We start from the raw sequence: 16,540 nt of genomic DNA, 5'->3' as shown, positions 1-16,540 counted from the left end.
ATGAAATCTCAGCCCAATGCAAACGTTTTTGATCATTAGGAGCCAAACAGGCAGAAAAAACATATTTTTCATAAATTGATCACAAAACTACAAAAACAGCATTTACATCATTGAAAACACCTTGTTATTTTTGTTGCAGACATTAATAGGGTAGTTGCTGAAACAATATCTTTTTATCAAAAAGCCATGAAACAGAGATGTTTATAATTATCAAAAGTCCTTCTTGGCCATTAGGGTGAAGCAGACAAAAATGCTCTAAATTGCTAGAAAAATCTGTCACTAATTTGTCGAATTGTTTTGAAAACCAACTTCTTCTTGCCAAACGCTGAAAAGAAAACATTATTTTTTGCAATCAATCAAAACTAATGCTTGACAGCGAAGACCAGAGTTGGAGAAAAAAATGAAAAGTTACAAGAAAACTCAAGCAATTGCTAAAAAATCAGTATAGTACTCGAAAAGAACTGTTGTATGCCTAAAACCTACATGCATAATTTTTTTTCAATTACAGCGCATAAATAATGACAAAAATTGCCAGAGAACTAATACTTATCAAAATTCGACACTGATTTCTGCTTTTTTTAAGGTTGGTTTTTCCAGTAAAGATGCATAAAAAACTTGATAAACTTATTATTCAAAATCATGGAGCGAACGGATCAAAAAAAACTTGCGAAAAACAAAGCCGTATACGAGTTAAATAACTTATGTAGACATATAACTCTAAACAAAAATGAAGTCCAGAGTTATGTTTTCTCTGCAAAAAATTTTTAACGGATGTCTTGCGAAAAAAAGATTACCATAAAAATAAAATTGGCCATGAGCATAAAATTCATTATGACTCAACTCTACTGGTCTTGAATTAGACCGACCTTTACTGTTCTCAATTAGAAATTATTTATTTAGTCTAAAGGTCAATTTCTTGTTTTGTAAGTCATATAATATCAAAATTGACTGTTTAGTTCAAGAAACTAACAAATCTTTTGGGAATCAATCAATTGATGACGCTATCATATAAGAAACTAATTACAAACGATATTTGAGGGAAAAAACTACCATGAAATACAACTCAGCTCTAAAAATGAAAAGTTCGTGTGTCCCAAAGCTTTTCAATTAAGTCGATCCCATGTCCTCAAAATGAAGTATGGTAAAATTGAGTTTTTCTAGTCCAGTACATCAAACGCGAAAAACAAATTTAATCAATTTTATGTGAAATGCGTTCCAAAAAAACACTCCTCCAAATCCCTTGCTTAAAAAAATGCAAAACTGTTGCCCCCAAAACATAAACTCGAATACCTTCAGGACCGGAACCAAAAATTTTTGAAAAAAAAAGAACAGAGAAATTAAGTTCCGTTAATGCTATTATCTGAACTCTAGCCGTTGATCTTTTAACGATACAAAACTGAAGTTCAACAAATATAGCGCATCTATAGACAATATGAAATAGTTTTGAACATCTCCAGACTTCCTCCGGTCAAAAAAGACTTAGATTGTTCAAAAAACCCCGAGAAAGCAATTTATGGATATAAAACTTACGAGGCAAGACAATCTTAATCAAAACCATCGAAAATGCAAAAACTGCAGAATAAACAAAACGTGGCGAAGTTTCAGAAACGATTCTCAAAATTTGTTTCCGAAAAATCAACAATCTAGATCACTTCAACTGGACTAGTCCCACATACCTGGCTTTTCTATAATTGTTCGCATCAGAATTAGGTAAACTAATATAGAAAATATCTTAAAGTGGGAAAGGATAAACCAAAAAATGCTAGGGGATTAACTTTCGACAGGAATGCCATTTAATTTGGCACCAGGCTGAAAAATTGAAACATTTGCGAGAATTACAATAGCATTCACTTCGACGAAAAGTGCTCTTAATTAAAACCGAAAACATCTTAGTACGCAACAGGAACAAAAACCAAATAAGATTGAAAACATAACTTTAAATTGCCTTAAAAATCAAATAAATGTTTTTAAAGCAACAAAATAGTATCAAGTATCTCAGAATATTTTTAAGAGGCCGATTAAAATTATGCAATAAAAAACATTTATAAACGGAGAAATTTATTGTAAGTATCGCATGTGAAAAAAATTGCCTAATTAGTAAATAAATTCAAATCCACTTTGCATGCGTTTTCAAAAAAAATGAAGTAACAAGAAACTTCTGTATTTTCTCTGCAGTTATCGAAATTTCTTCATAAAGACAAATTTTCTTTCAGGTTGTTCGACAATTATGTTTTTTCCTTAGAACTAGACCGATATAAAACAAGGAAGATCAGAAACAAAATCAAAAGAAACATTATTCGCCACCTGGTTGTAAAGAAACTGTTTTTTGTTAAAACTAATAACAATACTAACAGTTGGAACAGACACAATGAGCTTCGTCGAGCGATATAGTGAAAAGGGAGCTCGCTCTAGCTTTAGAGCAACTTATTATTTCAGTGCTCTTGGACTTTCTTTATCATTTTTCAGTTGCAATTGATCGGAAACTTATTGAACATTAGCTAATAAAAAGAAAGGCGAAAACCGGAGCCTAACAATGCAACAATTTTGTTGGTAGTGGTTCTAAAATGACACTTTTCTCAATATTATCCACATTTTGAAAAAAAAAGGCGGCATTAAGTTTAAAAGGGAAAATATTTAGCAATCCTGAAAACAACTTTCGAAGCCTACCAAACAAGAAGTACGACCCATTGCGACAACTATAATTCTTTCATGATAAGAACAAGGCGGCTCGGTAATGTGCAATGGCACATAAGGTTCCGACCCCGCCCATCCACAATTTTGGCATAATTGTCTACCAAATGAGGAACAGATAGAAAAACCCAAAAATTATTTTTTTGCGAATCCCAAAAAAGCCCAAGTCTTTTTCAAAAAATTCTGTATGAACGATAAGATAACCTCCAAAACAAATAACTCAGTGGAGTAAAAATTGATGCATTAGATTGCTGTAATAAGTCAATATTAAAAAAAAGCGAGTCAAGACGAACAGCAAAATCAAACAACAACAACAACAAACATTAATTACATCAAAAAATTTATGTCCCTCTTAAAAACTAAATTTAATAACAGAGTCAACATACCGTCAGATAAACCTGAAACTAAACAAAAATAACTTATAAATCACCAGAAAACATATGCGACCAGTCCATAAAAAGGTTTGGTAACAATTATACAAAAAAGAACAAAAACAGAAAAGTAAAAAAAAATTAACTTATTTTTTTGAAACAATTAACTTCAAAGTAATAAATACCATTAGGAATAAATTAATATTACCACAAATTTGCGATTACCACTGCTTCTGTAGAAGGGCATTAGGACCTGACCTTATTCATTTTTTAGAGCGGCTAAAAAGAACAACAAAGAACAAACAAAATTTCAATTGAAACTTGCCAGAAAACGCTGTCAAAACCGTCAAGCCAAATTTTGGCACTCATATTTATTTGATTGCGCCTTCTTCAAACAGCTATAATGTAGTACGTGGCCATTCATTAGTAAGACTAGGTAACAAGTAGACAAAAAAGCGAAGTGCTAAAGTATGTAATACTTTTAATTTTTTTTTCGAAACAAAATTATATTCAATGTCATGAAAGGCATTAATTACAAAAAGAGCTATTTAAATATCGTCGTTTTTTCATGAAAAAGAAACCCTCGAGATCTGTAATTATCCAGAATATTTCTTGCATCTACAAAAAGAACGTCAAATATGACAAAAATCAAATTAATTTAATTTTTTTTTGTGAAAAAGCGGTGTCGAAGCCAGTAAGGTCATAACAAAATCTTTTAAAAAAAGATTTTGGGACACCAATCCCTTTTATTCCCTTGACACCTATAATGTCATATTTGACCTGTAATCAACTAACGAGATTAGGTAACAAAAAGAAACATAAAAAGAACAAAATTTCGAAGTTAAAAAAGTTTTATTTTAATTTTGGAAAACGATGGGTTTGAAAGTCATAAAAGCCATCAGCTATCTGCTAATATCAGAATATCGGTTTTTCTATTCTTCCATGGAAAGCCAATGAAAGCTATCACTATACAGGAAATTTCATACGACCGAAACGACAAAGTATAAATGACAGTTAAGACAAAATTAAAAAATTCAATTGATTTCTTCAAGAAAGAGGCGTCGAGGCCATTAAAACGATGATTTATATCTTTCAGGATTTTAATATGTTCAATTGTGATTTAATTTGAATGCTAATAAGGTGACATGAGAACTGTCAATAATGTGATAATGTGACAAAATTAGAAAACGTGAAAAACTGGCAAATAGCAAAACAAACAAAAATCTAAAATCTTGTAGTATCAAAGCCAGAAAACAATAAATTCAGGCTTAAAACTGCAACCGAGAATAAATGTTAACTCAGTTGAAAGAAGAAGCAGTCTTTTTTTGATGACACTAAGCTGGAAGTTGAACAAATTAAGAAAAAAATAGAGGAAAAGTTAATTAAGCCATTATTTATTGAAAAGTCAATTATTTTTAAAAAAGAAACGACCATAAACTTTCAATTAAAAAACTAAATGCATTATCCTGGAGCTGTTTAGCAAGCGAATTGGTTGGACCTATCACTCCTGAGCTTTGATTTGATATGTTCTGTTCTTTATTATTAAAAAAAAAGTCTTTTTTTAAAAAAAAAGACCGACTGATTACAACCCGATTTTTTCGGATTGTAACAGTCCAAGAACGGCCCAAAACTACCCCGGTTAATACTTATTGTCCGTTAAGAACAATTGATTTTTCGAATGTTGTAGATATAGATAATTTCTGAGTTGAAACTCAAAATAAATTTTGCATTTTTGATAATCAACGAGTAAAGTTAGCAAAAAACGGCAAAGTTTTAACTACAAGGCACTCTCTGCGGACTCTGAAGTAGAAATAGCCCCCCTCTGAGTCTACAAAGATTGTATGAGTGTTGTTTGGGGGTGTACTGTAGGCAAATTTAATCAAAGTGGACTAAAGTAGCTTATTTCGTGCTGTTGTTGATGAAAAAGGCTAAATTTTGAAATGTCTATCCAGATTTTTTGACCAAAAAATTAAATCAAAACAATCAAAAATGCTTGTTCGTCTTCAAAAATAAAATCAACGACACTATTCTTAAAAATTATAACAAATTCTAGCAAAATTGACGAAAATTTAGGCAAAAATTCCGGAAAATGTGAATAAAAACAACGTGAATTCACTCTTCTTTTCTCAGAAGTTTAAGCCTCGATAACTCCCTGTAGAAAACGAAAATTAAAAAAAATTTTTAATTCCATATTCTACGCTGGACGAGCTTTCTAATGATACCAGTCTCAACTCTCTACGATGAATATATCGAGCGGCGAAAATTCACGGAACAAAAAAAAACCCAGTTGAGTATATAGTTCCTCCCCCCTCAAGAGGGTCGAAACAATAAGTAAGCTTCTCTATGTTTTGGAATTTTAATGGTTTGACACGTTTGGCGGAGAAGTTAAAGCTGCAGAAATTAGTAGAAGTTTTTTAATGTCTATTACCAGAATATGAGAATTGTTTTTTTCCTGATGAATTTCGTCTACAGAAATCTCCATTCCAAAAAGCGACCTTTATTGCCCAAAAGCTTTATCAATAGCGGCCTTTATCATTACAAAAAGAGTTTTTGTGAAAATTTTTACAAATTTTCTGAAAATAAGTTTGATCGAACTTGAGTTTCAAATTACCGAAGTAATTTTTATTGATTTTTGGGTCGCAATATTATTGGAAGATCGAGTGAGATTGAGAAAGCAGGTTACGATCTTGGACGCCGTTAAGAGCAGATCAAATGACTGATTCGACCCCAATTTAGTGGGGGAAGGAACTATATCCTCAGCTGGATTTTTTATTCAGTCAAAGTTAGTCTCAAAACACTTGCCATTCATAGATTAATAAATAAGAATTTTTGGTGAATTTTTCGTTTACCGAGTTATCGATATTTGAAATTTTGTGAAACTATAGCATCGTGTCTTTGTACACATAGCCTGATTCTTTTCCACATTTTTTTGAAAATGGCCCCCAAAACCTTTTTCCTTAGATCAATTTGAACAATTTTAAATTAAGTACAGACATTAATACTGCTGACACACTATTCTCAGATGAGGGCTATTTTTACCTCCGGTTCCCAAAACAGCTAAACTTTCAATGAACTCTTGAGTATTGCCAAAAACTGGAGTTTTTCTGAAATCTTATGACTATCTCAAATACAAAACTTCTAGTTAGCTATCTAAAGACGTATACAAATGAAACTATCCAAAAATTTCAGTCGATAATTGAACGATGCCTTTAAATTTTTTTCTTTTAGGAACAAACAAGGAATTTTTTTATCTTTACCGATTTTAAAGTTTGATCCTGCCTTTTTTGTAGCTTGTTCGCTGTAATGACTGGTCACACTTCTCTCTAGTGAACCAAAACCTGTTCTGTTAGCTGCATCGTTTTAACTCATGGCTTTTATGATTTTAAATATTTGTTTTGAAATAAATATCGGTAAATTTTTCAAATTTTTAACCTTATTTCGGTTACTTTGCAGTTTATTCCTGCTAATGACTGTTGCCATCGTCTTTTGAATAACGCAAACATTAAATTTTCAAAAAAGTCTGTATTTGTGGTTATTTGTCTTTTCGGTCACTCTTCACAATATGACAAGAACTTCGAGTCCTTTGCTGTCTAGAGGACGCTTAGTTGAATCATTAACATTTTCAGTGGATAAATTACGCTTTCAATGACTTCGGCGCTTTTTTTACTGCTTTTCTTTTCAACCGGATTTTATGTCTTTGACACTGAGTTATCAAAAATTTTTAGCTTTTGATACTGTTCAATTTTAATTTTTCTGATTCTTGTTGTCGTTCCACGTTGCATCTTTAAAAACTTTCCTTTTTGTAGTTGAAATAAGGCCGGAGTGGACATATACAATCTATTCCGTCAAAAGACTTGTTTTTTTTTATATTTTTTTGATTATTACCTGTATTTGTTATTTTGTATTAACTTAGCATCTCTAGAGACCGGTGATTTTGGCTAATTACCTGCGAACCTATCTAGTCTTTTAGTTAAAAGCTGATGAGTGGTTGTTTTAGCCTCTTTTTGAAAAACGCAACTTTCAAAAAATTAGATGGTCTTTTAACGGAGTGGACATATACAGTCTATTCCGTTGAGACTTGTTTTTTTGGTATATATATTTTTGATTATTGCCTGTATTTGTTATTTTGTATTGTTAAATTAGTATCTCTAAAAACAGGTGATTTTGGCTAGTTACCTGCGAACCTATCTAGTCTTTTAGTTAAAAACTGATGAGTGGTTGTTATAAACTCTTTTTGAAAAACGCAACTTTCAAAAAATTAGATGGTCTTTCAACGGAGTGGACATATACAATCTATTCTGATAAGACTTGTTTTTTTGGTATATATTTTTTTATTATTTCCTCCATTTGTTATTTTGTATTATTAACTTAGTATCTCTAAAGACAGATGATTTTGGCTAGTTACCTGTGAACCTATCTAGTCTTTTAGTTAAAAGCTGATGAGTGGTTATTATAACCTCTTTTTGAAAAACGCAACTTTCAAAAAATTAGATGGTCTTTTAACGGAGTTGACATATACAATCTATTCCGATAAGACTTGTTTTTTGGTATATTTTTTTATTATTGCCTGTATTTGTTATTTTGTATTATTAACTTAGTATCTCTAAAGACAGGTGATTTTAGCTAGTTACCTGTGAACCTATCTAGTCTTTTAGTTAAAAGCTGATGAGTGGTTACTATAACCTCTTTTTGAAAAACGCATCTTTCAAAAAATTAGATGGTCTTTTAACGGAGTTGACATATACAATCTATTCCGATAAGACTTGTTTTTGGTATATATTTTTATTATTGCCTGTATTTGTTATTTTGCATTATTAACTTAGTATCTCTGACGACAGGTGATTTTAGCTAGTTACCTGTGAACCTATCTAATCTTTTAGTTAAAAGCTGATGAGTGGCTATTATAACCTCTTTTTGAAAAACACAACTTTCAAAAAATTATATGGATTTTTGAACTTTGCCCCTTTTTGTTATTCTCTTTGTCGACTTGTCACTTAGTCACGCTGAAGACAAGTCGCATCTGCTTTGTAGTAAAATACAAGTTGATTTGCTTAAATTTGATGTTCTCGCATACCAATTTAACTCGGTTACTCAATGTTTTTCTTGCCTTGTTATCTCATTAATGGCAGGGTCAACGTTTTTCTAAGGTCGCATTATTTAAATTTTAGAGGCTTGAGTTTATAATTTCTCTACTCATAAACCACTTTTCGAACAGTAAAAGTTTTTGAATGCATCCTCTAAATGAATAGAAATGTGGATAAGCGAGGACGGAACGTTATGTGCAAACGCAAATTACCCAGCCTCCTTGTTCATTTTGAAAAAAAAATTGTGTAGATTAAACGAAAAATGCGGCAGACGAAACAAAAAGACACCAATAAAACCGCAAAATAGCTTCACTCACGTTACATACAGCTTCGCCACTAAAATAAGACACCGAGGGATTTTAATTACGATAAGCATTTTTTGGAGCGTCGTCTTTTGACGCCAGTAGCCATCACGAAAAGCACTTAATCTTGATGTAAGTTGCAAAGTGAACAGCGAAGGAAAATTTTTCTCAGGACTAAATTTCTTCAGTTCTGAAGATTCAACTCCTTTACAAGCTTTACCAAAAAAGTTCTAGATGTCAAGGCATTTTCAACCCGATAACGCATAGACAGAAATATAGCTAATCAAAAATTGTCTTCAGAAAATGTCTCCTTAATATTACATCATTTTTTAATCCCGCATGATTTGCCCGTAAGCAGAATTGGTTCCACTCACCTTTCACAAATCAATTATTATCTATTGTCAGAGTAAAACATCTCGTGTAAATAAATAATAAATTGTCTTTAATTGGCGTAGATCAATTACACAAATGAAGTAACTGTACTACGTTAGCAAGGATAAAACTTCAGCTTACAAACAGATACAGGGTCATGTTAGATTAGAACATTACAACTTCTCGTTAAATTTCTTCATCAAGAAAAATTTATCTAGAATCAGAAAGTTCTAGAACGGAGCTGTAGTGGGAGCAATACAAGTTGAAGTATCACGAGATTGACAAGGATGAACAATGATAGACACAAGTCTAGGCCGGGTATGTGACGTCACATCAAATAGGACAGAGCAACCAACAGGAGCTCTGTAGTTGTCGACAAAGACCTCGTCAACTTCTTATTATCTTCGAGTAGTTTTTGTGGCTGATTTCTATAAGAGGTTGTGTCTATTTGAGTTTGCTCTTAGAAGTGCCCACAGACGGCATACATAGTAGTTTGGATTGCAGGTAGCTGTGCAACACAGGTATTCCCTAAACAGAGACCCAAGATTTTTCCAATTTATTTGACCGATCGCTCGATAGTGACCATGATGGAGTAGGGATGGAATGGATACTGTTCGGCTAATTAAATATTACAATTTTTCATCAGTGCATAGACAAATTAACGAAGAAAATTGATTCAAGTATTAATTGACTTAGACCACAAAACTACTCATTCAGTTTAATAAACCATTTTTCATTATGTTATTTTTTGAAAAAAAAAACAGAAGAAAGAACTGTAATCAAGAATGGAAAGCAGAATCTGAAAACTGTTCATTCTCCCTGGAAACTGTGAAGGAAGCTACACCAAAATAATTATTCTAAATTGACCGTGTAACACACGATAAATCTGATAAATTAGTGCTTAGATCAGGGTAGAATTATAAACCGACTAATGCCGGAAGAATTGCTTTCGAACGACAGGAGAGTGGAAAAGCATTTACCACTATTAAGATTTGAAGTAAAAAATGGCACCAGTTTCGGCGCACTTTTCATTCGACTTTTAGTATTAAATTGCCGCCAATTGAATTCAGCTACTTAAAATTGTGATTGAGGGAGAAATTTAGATCACGCGAAACGCAAAAAAAAATCAAGGGCGTAAAAGTCACTCGAAAAGTCAAAATTGTCAAGCGAAAATTTTGCATAAAAAAGACACACGTTTACAATAATTGCTATGAACTTCGTTCAAGAGCAATTAACAACATGAAATCGTTTCCCCAAAACGATTTGGCCAATCGCAGTGTTAGTGACTGGTAAGGCTCTAAGAGCCCTTAATGCCCTCTGGGCGTTAGCTGTTTATCACGTTTTTCAGGACGAAAAGTCAAATGGATTAGACGGAAAATCTGCCGAGCAAAAAATCGCATAAAAAAGACTGTGCAACAGACTAAAGTGGACAAATGGCGGGGCAATTTTATTCACAGGGGCTATAGCCTAGATAACTTTTTCTTAATGGTGCAAAAACCACTCTAGTGAGGATTCACTACCACGACCTCTGGCATTCAAGACTGATACATTAAGCACTCGGCGAGCAGGCCCTTGCGCTGTCCTGCCTTACAATCGGTTAATTAAGAGTAATTTAATTCACTTAAAATTAAGAAATCAAACGTGAAAAGGTCACTCGAGCACTGAAGTCAAAAGAAATTTTCCAGAAAACATTTATACAAAAATTTTTAAAAATATCAAGACAAACACGTTAGAACCATTGCTTCAAACTTCGCTCGACGGCAATTAACATACACCGACTAATGTTGGACAAATCGCTTTTAAACGACAGGCTGGTACTTTAACATAGACCTAACACAAAAGCTCAAAAGCGGACAAGCAAAAATTTTGCATAAAAAGACCCGCACGTTTACAATAATTGCTTCAAATTTCATTCGAGAGCATTAATAATGCATAACAGAAACCTCTTTTTCTCTCTACGTTCACAACTCTTAACAACGTTTATAGTTAAGCAAAATTTGAAGATTGAGTTCAAAAAATAGGCCATATTTTTAGGAGCTACTTTTTGCACCAAGAATTTTTGAGAGAATGAATAATCGAGCATACCAAAGAAATGTTGAATCTGTTAAAAATCGGAGTCTTCAAGTCAGGTAAGATTTGATGTTCTTCAGGATGCGGGGCTGAAAATTAACCGTTCGAGTATATGTCAAGTTTGAGGTTCTCTCTGTCAATTGTCCCACAGAAGATCACCTGATTCATTTTATCTCGAAATGTCGAAAAGTTTTATTGGTTGCTCCAGCCGCATGGTAGCAGATCATAGACCACTAGCTAAGACATTAGACTGAAAAGATGCAACCAACTTAAAGGAAGATAAATTTTATGGAAGACAACTTACCATGACAGTCAAATAAACCATTCCGACGTAGGCTGCAATGGCGGCAGAGAGGAACAAGTCAAACACAGCCGGCTTCACCCTAAAACAACAAAACGTCTAAATAGTGCAAAATATTCATTGGGTTAAGTTGAATTCAGCCAATTGTTTCCGGAGAACTTTCATATTAAACGGGCATCAGAATCGGAAGGCTCGGTAGCCGATGAGGATACATATGGACTCTTGGTAAATACACCCCCACCCCAGCAATGAAGTTAAAGACAGTCCATGAAACTGCTGTTCCAGCTAAATTGAGGCCCACATAAAATCAACAAAGCTTAGTTGAAATAAGATTGTCTCAGAGCAATTAGACTTTTGACAAATTGGACTCTTTACATTTCAGTATAGTCCAGATGACATACTGAATTTGCGCCCAAGTTAGAGTGCATGTTGTGTTAACAAAACCTTTTGGACCAACCTATATGCATTTGCAGTTGTTTGCTTTTGGTCATAGAAGACAACATCCTCCCTTCTGACACTGGCTCCAGCGGGTGCCGATGCAGCTGAGGCAGTTCGTTCCAGTGAGAACTCCTGGAGTGATGCCAATCTTCCGTATCTGCTCAGATGCCTCATCAGTGTCTGTACATAGGCGTCCCCTTTGGATAGATACTGGCTAGAGTGAGGATGAGTTGCGACATACTTGAGAAATGTTTCTACTTCTTCCCGTTCCACTAGACCCTAAAAAATAACCAAGAAATCTGATAATCGATCTAATTCACAAAGTTACAAACAAGCGCAACTTAATCCGCTCTTTTTTTGCTCTAAGCAGCGATATTTTCTCTCCTCCGCTGAGCGGGAACTACAAACTCAGCAGAGTATTTGGTCTGCTAACTCTTATCAACAAATACACTATACTTTCAGCATCATCGAGCAGAAAGATGGATAATTTTCATAAGGAATTCACTCTTTAATTGTGCTGTATCATTCTCAAACTTTACTAAATATTTTCTTTCAGAAATCTAAGTAATAGAAATGTACTTCGCACATCTGTAGCAAGCTATATTGAGACTTATATTAACCCATAGACTTAGATAGATAAGCTCACTGGGCAAATATTCTTTTTAACTCTTGTTGTGGTGATTTAAACAAGCTACTGATAGATACATAATTATCCATCGGGGAATCGGGATTGAAAAAACGCAGGCCCAAAAATTAAACACAATCGGCTAGTTTTTGATAAGATCTTGGTGAATAATTAGAAGCATCAACCACTCGGCTATTAGGCCCTTGCCACCGTTAAATTTACTATCAATTTTGTTTTAGCAACAGACATAAATTCTGAATACGAACAATTTAGCACAAAAATCACGCAAACATTAAATCAAGCTTGAACAAGTCAAGGGAACGAACAAATGTAAAACGAAGAACGTCAGACGACGAAACAAAAAACAAAGAGCACCGCAATATAGCTACGCTCAGCTTACAGCTATAATAATTAAGTTTTGTTACTGGGTTCTAAAAAAAGCAAACTATTTCTCAGCAACTAGTTTCTGTCACAATGCTCAATAGCTTACCCAGATCAGTTGCTATATCTTAGTAAGAACGTCTCAAAAATGTAACAAATGTTCAGATCTATCATTGGTTACCTTTCGCAGTTATCTATTACCTGGAACTTTTGATAGTAGTTAGCTTCTGTGACATGTTCCTTCTCCTCTTCTTCCTCTCCCAGTTGCTTCCTGCTATTTCCACCATCAATTGCAAACACTTCTGACACATTGTAGAGGTACTGCAACACTGATTTCTGTACAACCTCCATCTTCACCAACAGCTTATCAACCTGCAAGTCACAAAACCTCATTTACTTCCAATGGGGGATAGACTTCGATTCATGTGTCGTCAAGAATTACAGACCAGGGATTGCTTTAACTAGCAGAACAATTATAAGATAAAAAAATTCTTAGCGCCATTAAAAACAATTTACTGAAAGCAAGAACAAAATGGTCGTTCATTTGATTTAAGCATATATACTTTGTCCTTCACTTATTAAATTGCGATTGGAAATGAACCTAACATAATATTGGTTATCGCATTAGCAGTACCCAAAATTCCACAAAAGAGCCCGGAAAGAACTCTAAATGTATTGAATTCTGAGATTAATCTTAGTTAATAGTTTTTTTGGCATCATCACCTCAATTAGAGGCGACTCAGTTGTTTCATCGTTTGGTGATTTATAATTCTGGTCGCAATTGGGATCGGAAGAAAAACAATATATTAGCGTTATCCAATCAAAAATGTAAAAATATTCAAATTGAGAATTGCTTCCGGACTTAATAATTTTTGAGCAATCTCTTCATCTACAACAATTGGTAGATCAGAAGCTTAACATCATCCTTTATCGGTTTTACCCTTTTGATTTTAAACCTGTTTCGACGATGCCAGCATTTACTTCCATTTCAGTTTATCCTGTTTCTTTCGGTGAAAAGTCAAATCGGCCACATTAAAAATGGTCAAACGAAAAATCACGTCCATCACGATTTAAAAATAATGCATCAAATGTTACACTTAAGAATACAGCGTTACATGCGATTCTGAAGTTTCTGGAACTCGAATGTTAGCTAGCCGATTTGAGTATATCACGTGTCGTAGTGCCCATACTAAGTATAGGTTACGTGACTTAAATGAAGTCACAGAAAATCTGGTAGTAATCGAGAACCGCGCAGGGGTTCGAGTATAAAGCCCGAATTTCCGAGTCACTTTAGCAGGAGTCGCGTGACCTTGCTTAAAACTAGAAGGCGAAATCTGTCATTATATAATCTGGCACTGGAAAGATCTGGCATTTAAAAATTTGCCAGAGACTGTTTCAATCACATTTAAGTCAATTTGATATAACTGCTCACATTGATTTTTCTCCCATCATCTAGAAGTGAGCGTCTCATAGGATGGTAGGGAGTGGAGTGACCAGAGATGGTGGCCGCTCTGTAGCCAGAAAATCTCTCGTGTTCCCACTGGAACCATTGATCTGGATTCACTCTTCGGAACACGACCTCAAACTTCAGTCCAGCGTCCACAGCTGTTCTCTCCAAAATCTACGTAAATTGAATGCATTCAATTATTTTACGCTTTCAGTGGCGAATATAACAGCGAAATCTATCACAGCTTTAGTTTGAAAAAAGTGATCTTTTCCGTTTATGCATCCCCCAGTATGCTCCCCCTCCCAAGTAGAGAGCACGTGCCATAACACAGTAAATCATTATGTTATAATATGGCACGTGCTCTTAGGGGTGAAAATACTATGCACCCACAATTCTGGGGCGCACAAATGGAGAAGATCCCGAAAACATGATAGCTAAAAAATCTTTTGATCGAAACAATAAGACTAAGAGTTAATCCCATGCAACCACGTTAGAAACATTTGATTATGAAACTGATTCAGTACTGTTTTGACTATACTTTGTTTAAGAGGGTGTACAGTACTCAATTTGAAGGTCAGTTTTGAATGAGACCCTCCTTTTCACTGAGGACTTACAAGATATATCCTCCAGTAAATATTGCGGTTCAATATTAAATTTTCACTTGGCTGAAATGTTTTGATATACTTTATGCTTAAGAAACCTAGGCTCGTAAATACCGATAATAACGTTTAAAACTATAATAATTAGTTTCAAATACGTGGTTAACTGTCTTCCCAATCATCATCTCTTTCAAATATAGCTGAAGGTCGTAATCTGGTTCAAATTGGTAAGATAAAACACTAAATTTTCTCAACAACACAAAGCAGAAACAATTAACAAAGCGACATCAGTAAAGGGCTCCTTTCGGGGCTCTCCAGATTTCCTTATTTAGGAATATAATTACTCGAAAAGATTTTTCCCTTGTGCTCCCTAACTTAACGGGCGCATATTAGTTGCAATCCCCAAGCGCACGTGCTATTTTTTACATAATGATTTAGAATGTTAACAAACTGTCTCTGGACCTGGGGTTGCATTATATGCTGGTGGCGTGGGGATGAACTCCGGTTTATATACCTGTTGAAATTTGAGCAGTTCCTGTAGCTGGTTATTGGAAGTAGATTTGGCAGTCTTCCTGTGAAAGTAGATCACATCCTCTCCATCCTCACTATCCCTCAACCCAGATAGACTGTCAAGTGCCACCACCAGACGCATCTTCTTCACACTCTGCGGAAGAAAAACAAACATAGCCCCCAGATTGCCGGAAAATAGCCGCCGTTGACGCGCTTGATGCACATCCGGATTCAAACAAAAAAAGAAAAAAAACAAATTGACTGATTTCTCTCTTTTTTTTTCAGTGTCACCAAGTGTTCTAATTTGGCGAGCAGTTTTAGTTAGATTCTAAAACTATACTTAATTCAGCTTCTATACTGCTAGCTAATAAGCTTAATACCGATATCAGCCAGCAAACACTCTAATGAACTTTGATAATCTAATTCTTAAAAACGTGATCAACAGGTAAAGCGAATTAAAAAAAAAGGAGAGCGCCTAAATAATAGCCGTTTGAGAGGCTGACGGCAGCTATTAAAGATACGTATTGATATAACAACAGTGAGCGAAATCTTGCATTACACTGAGAACGGAAGCGCGATTCCGACATCATAGCTGAATTACACTCACGCAGGAAGAGACGAACAGTAACTACCAAGAACTAATAGTAGATTTTATCCAAACAATGCGTCTCAATACTTGATTACTTAGCTCAAATTAAAACTATTTACCTCAAAAATATTGGCTAGGGATTTTTATAATTGTCTTAATAAGTAGTCAGATAAGCCACATTAAACAATATTTCCGCCAGATTGCTATAATAGATGATAAAAAAGTCTTGCGTGCGGTAGAATATCGATAGAAAAAGATACCGAAATGAATTGAAACAGTTATTGACTCGCTCAAAAACCGATGACAAAATTTTCAGTAATTAATTGATATGGCTTGTTCAAAATTTTTCAGCAGAAGCCTTTTTTGTTAGGAACCTCGATTACACATATGACTTTTCTTGAGCTTAACCTAATGCAAATTAAACTAAGTTTTAAAAAGCACAATTGATTTGAGAGAGGTAGGTGACGTATCATCAAAATATAATCAAGCAAATGACCTAAATTTTTTTTAGAGAGAGAAATGACGTAAAAAGGAAAATGACGCAGGAGAAGGGTTGTCTAAAGTCGCTCGCCCCTTAAACTATGAAAATCTGCCTCAAGGGTTCTTCAGCATCTCTGCTTTAACATACTCCGAAATTTTAATTGAGCTATAAGAGAACTGCTGTGAGACATACTGTAAACGTGCTTTATTTATTTTATCCCATTTCCAAGACGGAAGTCAAAATAAATCGCTCAAGCGAGCAAAAGAATGTTCAAGAATG

General features: G+C 34.3%; 1 protein-coding gene across 1 annotated transcript in view; it reads right to left on the bottom strand.

The window, feature by feature from the left end:
* Positions 1-8,867: 8,867 nt before the first annotated feature.
* Positions 8,868-16,540, bottom strand: part of LOC142343922 (BOS complex subunit ncln-like) — a 29,057-nt gene continuing 21,384 nt past the window's right edge. The window contains exons 7-12 of the mRNA XM_075395320.1: positions 15,196-15,345; positions 14,068-14,256; positions 12,837-13,007; positions 11,649-11,908; positions 11,195-11,273; positions 8,868-9,348 (exon numbers count right to left, since the gene is read on the bottom strand). Of these exons, the coding sequence (XP_075251435.1) occupies positions 9,265-9,348; positions 11,195-11,273; positions 11,649-11,908; positions 12,837-13,007; positions 14,068-14,256; positions 15,196-15,345 (933 nt within the window). The 3' untranslated portion in view covers positions 8,868-9,264. The remainder of the gene's footprint in view (positions 9,349-11,194; positions 11,274-11,648; positions 11,909-12,836; positions 13,008-14,067; positions 14,257-15,195; positions 15,346-16,540) is intronic.

This window comes from Convolutriloba macropyga, chromosome 8 (assembly GCF_964194025.1).
Source record: "Convolutriloba macropyga chromosome 8, txConMacr16.3, whole genome shotgun sequence".
In the NCBI taxonomy this organism is placed as follows: Eukaryota; Metazoa; Xenacoelomorpha; order Acoela; family Convolutidae; genus Convolutriloba; species Convolutriloba macropyga.
Note: the sequence above shows the minus strand (reverse complement) of the source record. Positions and strands in the feature narration are given on the sequence as shown.